The sequence below is a fragment of the Microtus ochrogaster genome, chromosome 10 (genome assembly GCF_000317375.1).
Source record: "Microtus ochrogaster isolate Prairie Vole_2 chromosome 10, MicOch1.0, whole genome shotgun sequence".
In the NCBI taxonomy this organism is placed as follows: domain Eukaryota; kingdom Metazoa; phylum Chordata; class Mammalia; order Rodentia; family Cricetidae; genus Microtus; species Microtus ochrogaster.
The window spans coordinates 85,781,819-85,793,632 of record NC_022016.1 but is presented as its reverse complement, the minus strand read 5'-3'; the positions used below and the strand labels follow the sequence as shown (position 1 = coordinate 85,793,632).

The 11,814-nt window shown below is 48.8% G+C and overlaps 1 protein-coding gene and 1 pseudogene across 1 annotated transcript; both read right to left on the bottom strand.

Moving 5' to 3' along the window:
• Positions 1-4: 4 nt before the first annotated feature.
• LOC102001916 (PRAME family member 12) lies at positions 5-6,319 on the bottom strand (the record flags this gene model as incomplete). The annotated part of the gene is made up of 5 exons (XM_005353767.2): positions 6,181-6,319; positions 3,803-3,936; positions 1,974-2,276; positions 470-1,045; positions 5-146 (listed from the first exon to the last, which is right to left on the bottom strand). Coding segments are annotated over exons 3-5 (1,011 nt in total), but the record flags the coding sequence as incomplete, so codon positions are not given.
• Positions 6,320-10,057: 3,738 nt separating this feature from the next.
• LOC102001637 overlaps positions 10,058-11,814 on the bottom strand; it is a 4,983-nt pseudogene continuing 3,226 nt past the window's right edge.

Here is an 11,814-nt window from a genome sequence, read left to right as displayed (position 1 = left end):
TGGGATTTATGTTGGTCAGTATGACACCACTTAGATCCAGATGTTTGAGCTGACGGATGCCTGGACACTGGGTCAGGGACTTCAAATCTGATTCCGAAAGCTGGCAGTCAGTGATAGACAGAGTCTCCAAGGGGACCTTCAGGCACCTAGGGAGAGATCAAGTGGTTAGTTTTCTATGAGTAGCTGTGGTTAGGTTAGGGATAGGATGGATGTTTGTTTTAAAGTCATTCCGGCTACTATATAAATGCCAATACCCAGTAGGCTGCCCCTCAGAGTATGCTCACTCAAATTACCCATTCTAACTCAGGGTCTGGCACCATCACTGTGTGTCTAGCTCCACCCACTGCCCTGCAGCTCCTTCCCCCACTGTTAAAGCAGGACACCCCAACTCTAGCTTTATCACTAAGTTGTTCCAAGAGAGAAAAGGCTTTGCTGCAGTCTTCAGGAAAAGCTCTCCATCTTCCCTCACCTGAGCAACCGGTCCAGTTGACCTTCAAGGAAGGAGATGGAGTCCAACGAGAGCTCGCGGAGGTACTCCAGGTTGTGAAACTGCGAGGTAAACTGGTCGATCAACTTCCCCTTCTCCTCAAGGGAAATGGGGACAGGGATGCAGACATGAGAGAGAAGGAACTTGCGGAGACTGCGCATCTGGCCCATGTAGGGAGCAAAGCTGGCCAGGGTGGACAGTTTCCAGGTGCAGCACACTTCCACTTCCTCCATATAGTCCAGGTCCAGCATTTCCAGAACCTTCACGATGTTCCGGAGAGCGATCGTGGAGATCTTCAGCTTCTTACAGCCCAGCAAGCCTGTCCTCCCTTCCACCCACAGCAGGAGGTAAGACATGCATGCATCCAGGGCTCTTGGCTTGAGGCACATGTCTATAAACACCTTCAACGACTGCTTGGCCACTACCCTTGCACCTCTGCCTTGTGTTTTCTTCTTACGCTTGACTTCTAGAGAGCCGGCAGCTGCCTCATCCCCAGCCCACACATTCCAAAAGTCCTTGTGCATAGCACGCAAATCCAGAACTCTCAGTTTGTGGCTACTGTTGAGGAAATAAGTCTAAGAATTAAGACAAGAACCCACCTTTCCCCCATCATACTTCTTTTCCATTTTTTAAAATAGGGTCTCGGCCAAATTGTAGCCTGAGGCCGAGGGCTGAAACTATAGGCTTGCACTATGAAACCAGGCCTGAACCAATTTTGATTCTTACTCCCAACATCACTTCCCTCCCTCTCTGATCCTTCTATTCACCTTGATGATCTCTAACCCTTCCTCTCTAATCTGGCCTGGTCCCACTTCTAACGCCTATGGAAAGAGGCAGGGGTAGGCACAGCTACGTGTCATGGGAACTTTTTCTGGCTTGTGCTCTGATATCCAAGGGAGTCAGGCACTGGTTCGAGAGGCAGGATTCACATTCAGCTGGCCAGAATGGATCATGGAGTTCCTTGGAGGACTCGAGAAGAGAAAGAGGCCCTCGGAGGAGAAAGAGGTGGGGCCAAGGGGTCGCGAGGCCTTTTTGAGCTGGGAAGTAGACACTTGTGATTCTCTCAAGTTTATAACCTTAATATTTATCCCCAGGTTTTATTTTTTAAGAATGATAAAAGAGGGCTGGAGAGATGGCTCAGTGGTTAAGAGCATTGACTATTCTTCCATAGGACCTGAGTTCAATTCCCAGGAACCACATGGTGGCTCACAACCATTTGTAATGAGATCTGGTACCCTCTTCTGGCCTGCAGGCATACATGGAGGCAGAATGTTGTATACATAATAAATAAAATCTTTTAAAAAAAATGATAAAAGAAATCACAATAACTATATCTGTCCTAAATGTCCTGAATACTCAAGCCCTAGATGGCTCAGCAATGATCCAATGGCTTCTGAAATCCTCCCAAAGCCAACACAAGCCTCTAAGCTTCCCTCTGTTCTCTATTCTCCCTACCCTAGACTCCCAAGCCTCCCTCCTAGAGTACCTGGGGTGAACCTTCTGGTCAAGCAGTATGTTAATCCCATCCAGTATGATTTGTAAGGTCTCCAGGTAGGATGCCTTCATCTTCATCAGACCTCCCAGTGGGAGACAAGGGAAAGGCCAGACTTGCACCATCGCCTTCAGGACCACAAACCGTTTGTGGGTGAAGGCCTCCTTGAAGAGCGGTGGGAAGAGCTCCACGGGCAGGTCCTGCAGACCAGAGACGGCCAAGGCCTCGTTCCTCAGCAGGCTCCGCACTGCCAGATGTAGGAGTGTGGGTGTGGCCTGGAAGCTCATCTTGATGGATCTGCAGGGAGATGATGCTAAGGCAATGTCCAAGAAAAGACGTCAAGGATTAAGAAGCCCTTCTCAGCCAGGTGGTGGCGGCGCACCCTTGGGAGGCAGAGGCAGGCAGATCTCTCTCTGAGTTCGAGGACCAAGTTCCAGGATAGGCACACAGAGAAGCCCTGTCTCGAAACCCCCTCCCTCAGACAAAAAAAAAAAAAGAAAAGAAAAAAGAAAAAAAGAAAGGAAAAGAAAAAGAAGCCCGCCCTTCAACTCAGAAACCAAGTCAGGCCCACAGCCGCTGCTCTGGCAATGATTCCCCTTACCCATCCATTCCCAAGCAGGATCCCCTTGCACCTTGCACCGTGTCCTCACAACTTCAGTATGGCCCTAAGAGCCCGAGAGCTTACTCTGCTTTTTAGGTAAGATTTCTGTCATCACCCAGGGCCCTGGAACAAAGGTGGAGTGTGTCCTGTGGCCCAACGGTCACATTCTCAATTCCAGCAGTGATTCTGGCTGGGAACAGTTTAGGAGGCTGAAAAACCAATAGCTATTTTTGCATTAAAAATAAAGAAATAATTAACAGCCAATCGATGATGGCACACACCTTTAATCCCAGGACTCAGGAAGCAGAGACAAATGGATCTGAGTCTGAGGCCAGCCTGGTCTGCGAAGCAAGTTCCAGGACAGCCAGGGCTACACAAAACAAAGCAAAGGTGGCGGTTCCCGTCTTCCTCACCTGTGACAGCTTCACAGTCACGTGGTTGGGAAGGCAGTCTTGAGAGGCGTGGGAAGGCTCAGGGAGCTGGTGGGGATGGGTGGACAACACAGAGGACGAAGAGAAAGTGGCAGCTGGGCTTGGATGGTTTGGGTTGTGTTTTAAAAGGGAGAAAGGCCATGGTTTTTGGAAGCTTTGGGAAACAAGGGTTATAAGAGTTAATCAGTCCTTTTTCTACTGCTTGGGACTTTGGCCAGATCATCACTCAACCTCTCCCCATCTGCAAATGAGGCTCACAACCGCACTTCCCCTGGGTCTTCAAAACACCTTTTAAAAATTATTTTATTAGCCGGGCGGTGGTGGCGCACGCCTTTAATCCCAGCACTCGGGAGGCAGAGGCAAGGGGATTTCTCAGAGAGTTCGAGGCCAGCCTGGTCTACAAGAGCTAGTGCCAGGACAGGCTCCAAAACCACAGAGAAACCCTGTCTCAAAAAACCAAAAAAAAAAAAACAAAAAAAAAACAAAAAAATTATTTTATTATTGTTATTATTATAGATAACTTCTCTTGGGTTCCAGGTTGTCCTCAAACTCACGAGGTAGCCAAGGACGACCTTGAACTTCTGAGCCTCCTGCCTCTATCTCTCAATTGCTAAAATTACAGACCCGTGCTACCATAAATGGATTTCTGTGGCACTGGGGAATCAAACCCAGAGCTTGTATATGCTAGGCAAGTACTGTACCAACTGAGACAAGAGTTTTCCAGAAAAGGACCACCAGGGACCCCAAAGTTCTGGCAGTGAGCAGGACACCTCATTAGCTCATCAACTTACCGGAGGGTTCCCAAGCTGTCTGATGGAGTCACCAGAATATGTAACCAGGATACTCTAGGTAATGGTACCACCCACCAATGAGCAAAGGCAGGAACTGAGTCTTCGGGTCGCGATATACGTAGAGAGCCAGCGATCTGTGAAGGCAGAGGGTTAATGTTCCCCCTAAGACACCAGAAAACAGCTTTTCATCACACCCATCTCCAGCCAGCAGTGGGGGAGGACAGACAATCCACCATTTCAGAACAGGCCAGGTGCTCAGTCACATTTTTGAGACTGATTATGATGACTGTGTTTCTTTAGGTTTGTTTTTTTGTTTGTTTGTTTGTTTTTTTAAAGATCGGGTCTCCTCTGTATTCTTGACCTGGAGCTCTCTCTACAGATCAGACTGGTCCCAAACTTACAGGAATTTACTTGCTTCCTCCTCCTGAGTACTGGGATTAAAAGTGTAGACTACCATAGCTGGCTGTTTAAAAGATTTTTTTTTGTTTTGCAAAAATAAACAAACAAAAAAACAGTAACAACAAAAAGAAAGCCGGGCGGTAGTGGCGCACGCTTTTAATCCTAGCACTTGGGAGGCAGAGGCAAGCAGATCTCTGTGAGTTCAAGGCCCCCCTGGTCTACAAGAGCTAGTTCCAGAATAGGCTCCAAACCTACAGGAAAACCCTGTCTCAGAAGGGTTTTTGTTTGCTTGTTTCATTATTTGAGACAGGGTTTCTCTGTGCAGCTATGAAGTCTGTCCTGGAACTCACTCTGTAGACCAGGCTGGCCTCGAACTCACAGAGATCTGCTTGCCTCTGCCTCCCAAGTGCTAGGATTAAAGGTATGGGCCACTACCACCTGGCTAAAAGATATTTTTAATTATATTATTATTATTACTTTAAGATAAGATCACTTGGGTTCCAGGCTGGCCTCAAACTTACCAGGTAGCCAAGAATTGAATGTCTGATCTTCCTGTTTTTCTCTCCCAATTGCTAAAATTACAGGCATGTGCCACCATGCCCAGTTTTATGTGGTGCTGGGGATCAAACCTAGGGCTGTGTATGCTAGGCAAGTACTGTACCAACTGAGCCACCTCTCCAGCTCCCAGATCATTATTTTATAGCACATTCCTTTATACAAACATTGCCGGACGTAGCAGCCTACACCTGAAATTCTAGCACTCCACAGTCTGAGGGATAACCAATCTGTCTGTAACTCCAGAGGCTCTACCGCTTTCTTCCGTCCTCCACAACCACCAGGTTCTCACTGGGGACGCAGACATACATTCAGGCAAAACACTAATATACATAAAACACAGAATAAAGCTTTAAAAAAAGATAAATGTGAAGCAGACTGGCTGGCCGGTGGTGGTGCACGTCTTTAATCCCAGCACTTGGGAGGCAGGCGGATGGATCCCTGTGGATTCACAGCCGCCTGGTCTGCAGAGCTACAGAGTTCCAGGACAGGCTCTAAAGCTACAGAGAAACCCTGTCTCGAAAAAGCCAGCAACAACAAAACAGATTGTGTGTTGGGCCAGCCTCATGCAGACTGCACTGGTTGCAATAGGGGGCTATGCAAGCTGGATGTGGGAACAACTTTAAATGCAGCACTCAGGAGGCAGAGGCAAAAGGATTTCCTTGAAAGGCGGGAGTGGGGGTTGGGCGGGCGCGGAAGGCGGGCGGAAGGCGGGCCATGCAGGGACAAGCATGGAGTCACACACCCTTAATCCTGGCACTCAGTGGGCAGGGCAAGTGGATTGCTACGTGCTTAAGGAGAACCTAGTAGTTCCAGGACAGCCAGGACTACACAACAGACCTTGTCTCAAAAACACAGGAGCCGGCGGTGGTGGCGCACGCCTTTAATCCCAGCACTCGGGAGGCAGAGGCAAGGGGATTTCTCAGAGAGTTCGAGGCCAGCCTGGTCTACAAAGCAAGTTCCGGGGCAGCCTGGACTGTTATACTGAGAAATCCTGTCTCTAGAAACCAAGAATAAATAACTATAATAATAAATATAAACGAATAAAATTTAAATTAAATAAAAAAGCAGAAGCAGTGTAAGTGCTAGGCAAAGTGGCACACTTAAACCTCCACAGAGGCAGGCAGATCTCCATGCCAGCCAGAAATACACAGAGAGACCTTGTCTCAAAAACAAAGAACTAACCAAACAATAAAAAAGGAGCCAGGCGGTCAGGCAGTGAGTGGCTTACACCAATTCTCCAGGTTTGTGCAAATGCCTTCCGCGAAGTTTGCTTGAGGTCTGCGACCCATTTCTCAGGACGTACGCGCCAATCCTTAAACTACCCCAGACTACTGTGGATCTGCCAGAGAGATGGGGACTCTTTACGCTGACACCTGCTCTACCCTGGAGAGTCGTGATTGCTTTGGGATGGTCATAAATACCTGCAACGAAGTCTCTGCGCTGAACTCCAGAGGCCAGGGTTCTCCTACTGAAACATAAAAACCGCCATTGTACTGCACTTCCTGGACTAGGAGAGACTGAGCTTCCGTGGCCTCTGCCTCCCCCTCTTCTATCCTAGCCCCTCCCCTTTCCCCGCCTCCCCTCGTGGCTGCTCGCTGAGGTCTGTACCCCGAGGGCTTCCAGGCTCACCGGCCCATTCAAGGACAGGAATGTTTTTAAAGTGTCCAATTGTAACCAACCCTCCGAAGAACGCTGAGGCCTCTCTGTGGAAAGAACAGCCAGACAGGCTTCTGGTCCTGGGGGTCGCGTTACTGGGTTGGTGGAGCAAGGGGCGAGGGTTTTACATTTTAAATTTTATTTTGAGGAAGGGTCTCAAACAGTCCAGGCTGGCCTCAAACTCACTGTGTAAACCAGTAGCCTTAACTCCAGATTCCTCTGCTTCCATCCAAACGCCACTGAGCCAGGTTTACCCCGGGCTGGGATTGAATCCACGTGGGGGGCTGGGTGGGGGAGGGGGCTCTGCAAACACCAGGCCAGCAGAGTGTGGGGATGAGAGGCCAGACAGAAGTCCAGTTTCAACAGGTCTCAGTAGTCTGGTTCAAACTTTGACACCCAGTTTTTTTAGGCATATTTAAGCAGAGCACGATTCGGAGGACATTTTCTGGTGATAATAAACAGAATCCTGTGTGCGCAATAAATAAATAAGGGATGGCTACATCGAAAACTCTTTGTGAAGTATGCGTGACATCTTAAGGATCTGGGGGAAGATCTGGTGTGGTCTCACCATACACGTAGTGCACAGGTCACCGGGATATTAACCACCCCCACCGGCTGCTCCTAGCCTTCTGGGCGGGCAGAAAACAGGTTATGCTTCTTTCCCTTTGAAGACACAACCCTGCCGGTTTAACACTCCTGGTTTCCCTAGTGCTTATCCCTGGGCACAAGAACTGTGTCTTCTACACCCACGGCCTTGTTCGTGCTAGGCACGAGCTCTAACGCTGAGTTGCTTCAAAGGGATCCTGACTTGTAATTGAGTGTCCCTGGGCAGCACTGAGGATGGAGCAACTGGACTGATAGTTTGCATAGATAAGGGAAAAAGCCTGCTCCCCAGTGGGGGGATTCCTGGAATGTTCAAAGGGAGAGAAGACCCTTCCCCCAGTGGAGGGGTTGACTTGGTGATGGGGTTCCTATAGCACAGGCTCCCAAGCTGTGCCTGCCTGGGGAACCTGGAAGTTCCCAGTCTAGGTGAAATCAAAGTTCAGAAGGCAGGTGGGATTAGGAGTCCCTGGGGTCCGGCTTCCAACCCACGTTTAGGGACCTCTGAGAGACCTCCTTTCCCAGATGACAAAACTAAGGTGGGGGACGTGACAGCAAGGCAGAGACCTTGTGGGCTGACATCTTACCTGGAATTTGTGTATGGATTTCCCCAGCAGCCATCTGAATTCACCTCCCGCCACACCTATTATCCAAGAACAAAACAGTCACTGAGGTGGGGTGAGTTTGCGTTGGGATTTTTTTTTTCTTCCAATTTTTAGTTGGTTTCGTTTATTTTGTTTGAGACGGTGTCTTATAACCCAAGCTGGTCTCAAGCTAGCAAGGATGACCTTGGACTGACTCCTGATCCTCCTGCCTCTGCAACCTGAGTGTTGTGGCGTCGTGGGTGTTCCGCTAAGCTCGGTTTGCCTCCGAATTTTTTGTCGCACCTGTTTTCTAGCGTTAATACAAGGCACAGAGAGATTCCAAGGCAAAACCCAGGTAGCCTGTAAACGGGTGTCAAGAGGGCCACTAAGGGCAGTGCAGGCAGATGCTAGGGTTCTCCTCCCACCTCCTACAGCCTGATTCTCAAGGAAATTTCTAATGTGAGGCTCTATAGCCAAGATGCCACTGCACGCTGGCAGAGGAGACTGTGTCAGCAAAGATTCCTCCACCTTGCCTCAGCTGCAGCCATCTTTGGTTTTCTGCCCCTTGTCCTGAAAAGTTCTATGTGAAAGTGGGAAGGCACCCAACCCTGTCCTAGAACTCAGGGCAGAAGAGCCCCAGCGGAGAGCATCTCCTTGGCGCTTGTTAAATTGCTGGCTTGCTTCCCTGCATCTGCTAACCTGGATGTAGCTTTTCTGTGTTCTTTGTCTTTAAGAACTCTCTGGAATATGCAATCGGGGCTGCTCTGTGAGAAGTGTTTCTCTCTAGGCATTCACAGCCCAGCTTAATACTGACTCTCAAGTAGAATTCTGGTCGTGGTCTTTGGGTCTTCACCCATAATGGGCATAGCTACTTGTGAGTGGATTTTGCCTCTAGGTCTGGGCCATCTTTCATGCCCTGACCATTTTCTCTGCCCCTGCCCCCTGACAGGTTCTCACTATGTAACTCTGGCTGGCCTGCTTTGGCCATGAACTCACTCAGATCTACCTGTCTCTGCCTGAAAAGGTTAGGACTTGTTAAGTTGAACCCCTGGTTATTGGGAATCTGCCACCACTGATGTAATAAGCCAATCCAACCAAATTAATAAATCAAGGTTTATTCTGAGCAAAATATTCCTGATAAGACCATGAGGGAAACCCATGAGGTTTTTTTAATGCCCTCTGCAGGGAGGAGCCGCCTATGGTGGGCTTTTTCAGGGACAAAGTCTGGACTAGGGGAACTCCAGGAGAGGGGATTTGGGGCGGATCTTCCACCAGAACATCCCAGACACTCTGGGTACATGGATGCCGGGGCTGGAGTGAAACTTTCACCTGAACAGGACTCAAAGGTGTGTGCCACTCCCCACCCAGGCTGTTTTCTTTGTTTTTTTTGTTTTGTTTTGTTTTGTTTTGATTTTTCAAGACAGGGTTTCTCTGTGTAACAGCCCTAGCTGTCCTGGACATGCTGTGTAGACCAGGCTGGCCTTGAATTTACAGAGACCTGCCTGCCTCTTCCACCCAAGTGCTGGGATTAATGGTGTGTACCACCACCGCCTGGCTTGTTTGTTTGTTTGTTTTTAAAACAGGGTTTCTCTGTGTAGTCCTGGAACTCACCACATAGACCAGGCTATCCTCAAACTCTACCTTGCAAATGCTGGGATTAAAAGCGTGCATTACCACTGTCTGACCTTGGTTGTTTTTCTTTACTCCGCCTATAGTCTTTACATATCAAACATTAGCAGCTACTACACACAGGGATTAGTATGTGCCAACATTGGGCTCTGTATTAATTACCTTTTGCCTTGCTGTGACAAAAATATCTAACACAAACGCTTTTTTAAAGGGGTTATTTATGCCTCGGTTAACCCAGTCTGGAAACTACTTCACAGTCGTGTTCACAAGGTTATCTCTAGATGATTCTAGTACAGGTCAAACTGACAATTTGATATTAACCACCACAACCTCAGTACTTTTTTTCCTGGCTTTTCCTACATAAATACATAAAACAGAAAATAGAGGGGTTTTTTTAGCTTAAAAAACTGAAAGAGGTCTCACAAACTTTTTTTTCCCTGAAAGTATAAAACATGAGAACATTCAGACCGAGGATGATACCACAGGCCCAAGGCAGGAGAAGCTGGATAAGGATCGATTTCTCTCCCAAAGCCTGGGCCTCTTAGGGTCTCTATCAGCAGCTGTTCTGGAGGGGAGCTGCACCAGGGAAACCAGCCAAACAGCTCTCCTCTCAGACAGGGAAGAAAGGGGGAAGAGCATTCATGAAACAAACACTCCCTCCTGCTCCAAACTGAGGAAGAGAGCAGCATCCCTCCCCTAGCTTTCCTGGGCCTGATGTCACTTACCTGGTACTTACCAAAACCCATCCAACTTAATCCCTAACCAAAGTCAGAAGGTGCCCAAAGTTTGTTGGGGAGGGGAAGAGGCTGGTGTGACACCAAACAGATCTTTATCTGAAGCTATGATTGGTGCCATTTCTTGCTCTTTGTTTGCTAGCCGGCTCTTCCAGCTGCACGGCCAGTCGCAGGGCCTTGCTGACTTCTCGCCTGGCCAAGAAGTGCTTGGTCTGCCGCACCAGGGCAGATTCTGCTTCCTTCACAAAGGTCTCCAAGTCATAGTCTGGCTGATCGGTCATCACCGAGAGCTCAGGTCAACTAGGTCCTTGCTGTTTGATCTCCTTGAGCTCCTCCATGCCTCTCTCTTCCAGCTCCCTGATCTGAGTCGTGACTTCATTAAAGCTGGACATCTGGGAAGATAGCTCCACCTCTCCCTTGAAGAAACTGACTCCCAGTGAGGTCCTATTAGAATTGGCTTCCATCTCTTCTGTTTCCATTTGAACTGGCTGGTCTCCACTGGATCCACTGTGGGGCTCAGCTCCTTGACTCTGTCTGCATAGCTCAGCGGATTTAAAGTATATTCACACAGGAGCTTCTGCCTGGTGAGATCACGGCAATCGTGCAAGTCCTAGAGTTCTCCCCAAGGAATGAGCCCTCGGCACCAGCATCAGCTTGCTCTTGCTGAATAGGGTGGGAGCCTTGTTCTGTCCCAGAGCCCTGCTGCGCTCTTTCGGAGCTAGGAGAGACTTGTTAATCTCTGCACCCTCCATGAGAGTCAGCGCTAAAAAGTGTCGGCCCTTCATTCATTCCCTGCCAGGTCCACCAAAGAGAATTTGCCATGTAATCTCCCTTTGGCTCGAAGAAGAATCTGGAAATAAGCATGGGAGCAGGAGGAATTGGAGTTGGCAAACGTTTGTCCAGAAGTCCTGCAGGTGCTGCCCAGGTTGGTCATCTTGATGACATCATGAACGCAGTTGACCAGGTACAGTCCCACAGCCTGCACCTGCTGCTTGCTCTCCTCCAGGACACGTAACTTGGCCTTCTTGTTGAGCAGATCAAATACCTTTCCATTGTAGATCAAGAAGAACGTCACATAAACTTCCAGGAGCAAGGCTGACTCTTAAGAAGGAAGACATCCCCGGAAGCCATCGGATAGATCCCCTCAGATGCATTCTGGGATTTACCAGACAAGTCTCCACCCATTGCTTGAGTCTTCCCACTGCCGGTCTGCCCATAGGCAAAATAGGTTGCTCTTCCCCCTTCAAAAATGGTCTGTAGCAGTGGCCTTGCTGCAAGCGTGTGGACAACTTCACTGGGAGCTGTTTCATCAAAGGCAAAGTTGAAGAAGACTGCCTGGTTCTCCAGATACTTTGTCAAGTCCACTTTTAATTTGGTTCATGCTCAGAGGAAGCACTTGCTGGGGCAGAAACCACATCAATTTCTTTCTTGGCCAGCTCTTGTTTATTCAGCGAGCGCTTCCGATCACAGTCACGGATCTGTGCTCTCCCATAGGATCAGTCACAGTGAGTGGGTGACATTCCAGAAATTTTTTAATCATTCGGGCAGATTCCCGTTTTGGAATGCTGCTGTCGTATTCCTGAGCTCGCTTTATTCTTATTTCCGAGTTCTGGGCCCTCTTCTCTTCACGCTTGTTCTTCAGTTTACTGATTACTTCTACAAAGCCCCCCTGTAGCTGCCAAGCAAGACATCAGGAGGCGGTTTTTGCCTTTAAAAACTTGGCTACCAATGGTGTCTGAGTGGTCATTTCTGGTGGGCTGCCCATGACATCAAGTAGCCCAGGCTGGCCTCAAACTCACTGTACAGACCAAGATTTCTTTGCTCTTCTGACTCTCCTGCGCCCACTGGCTGA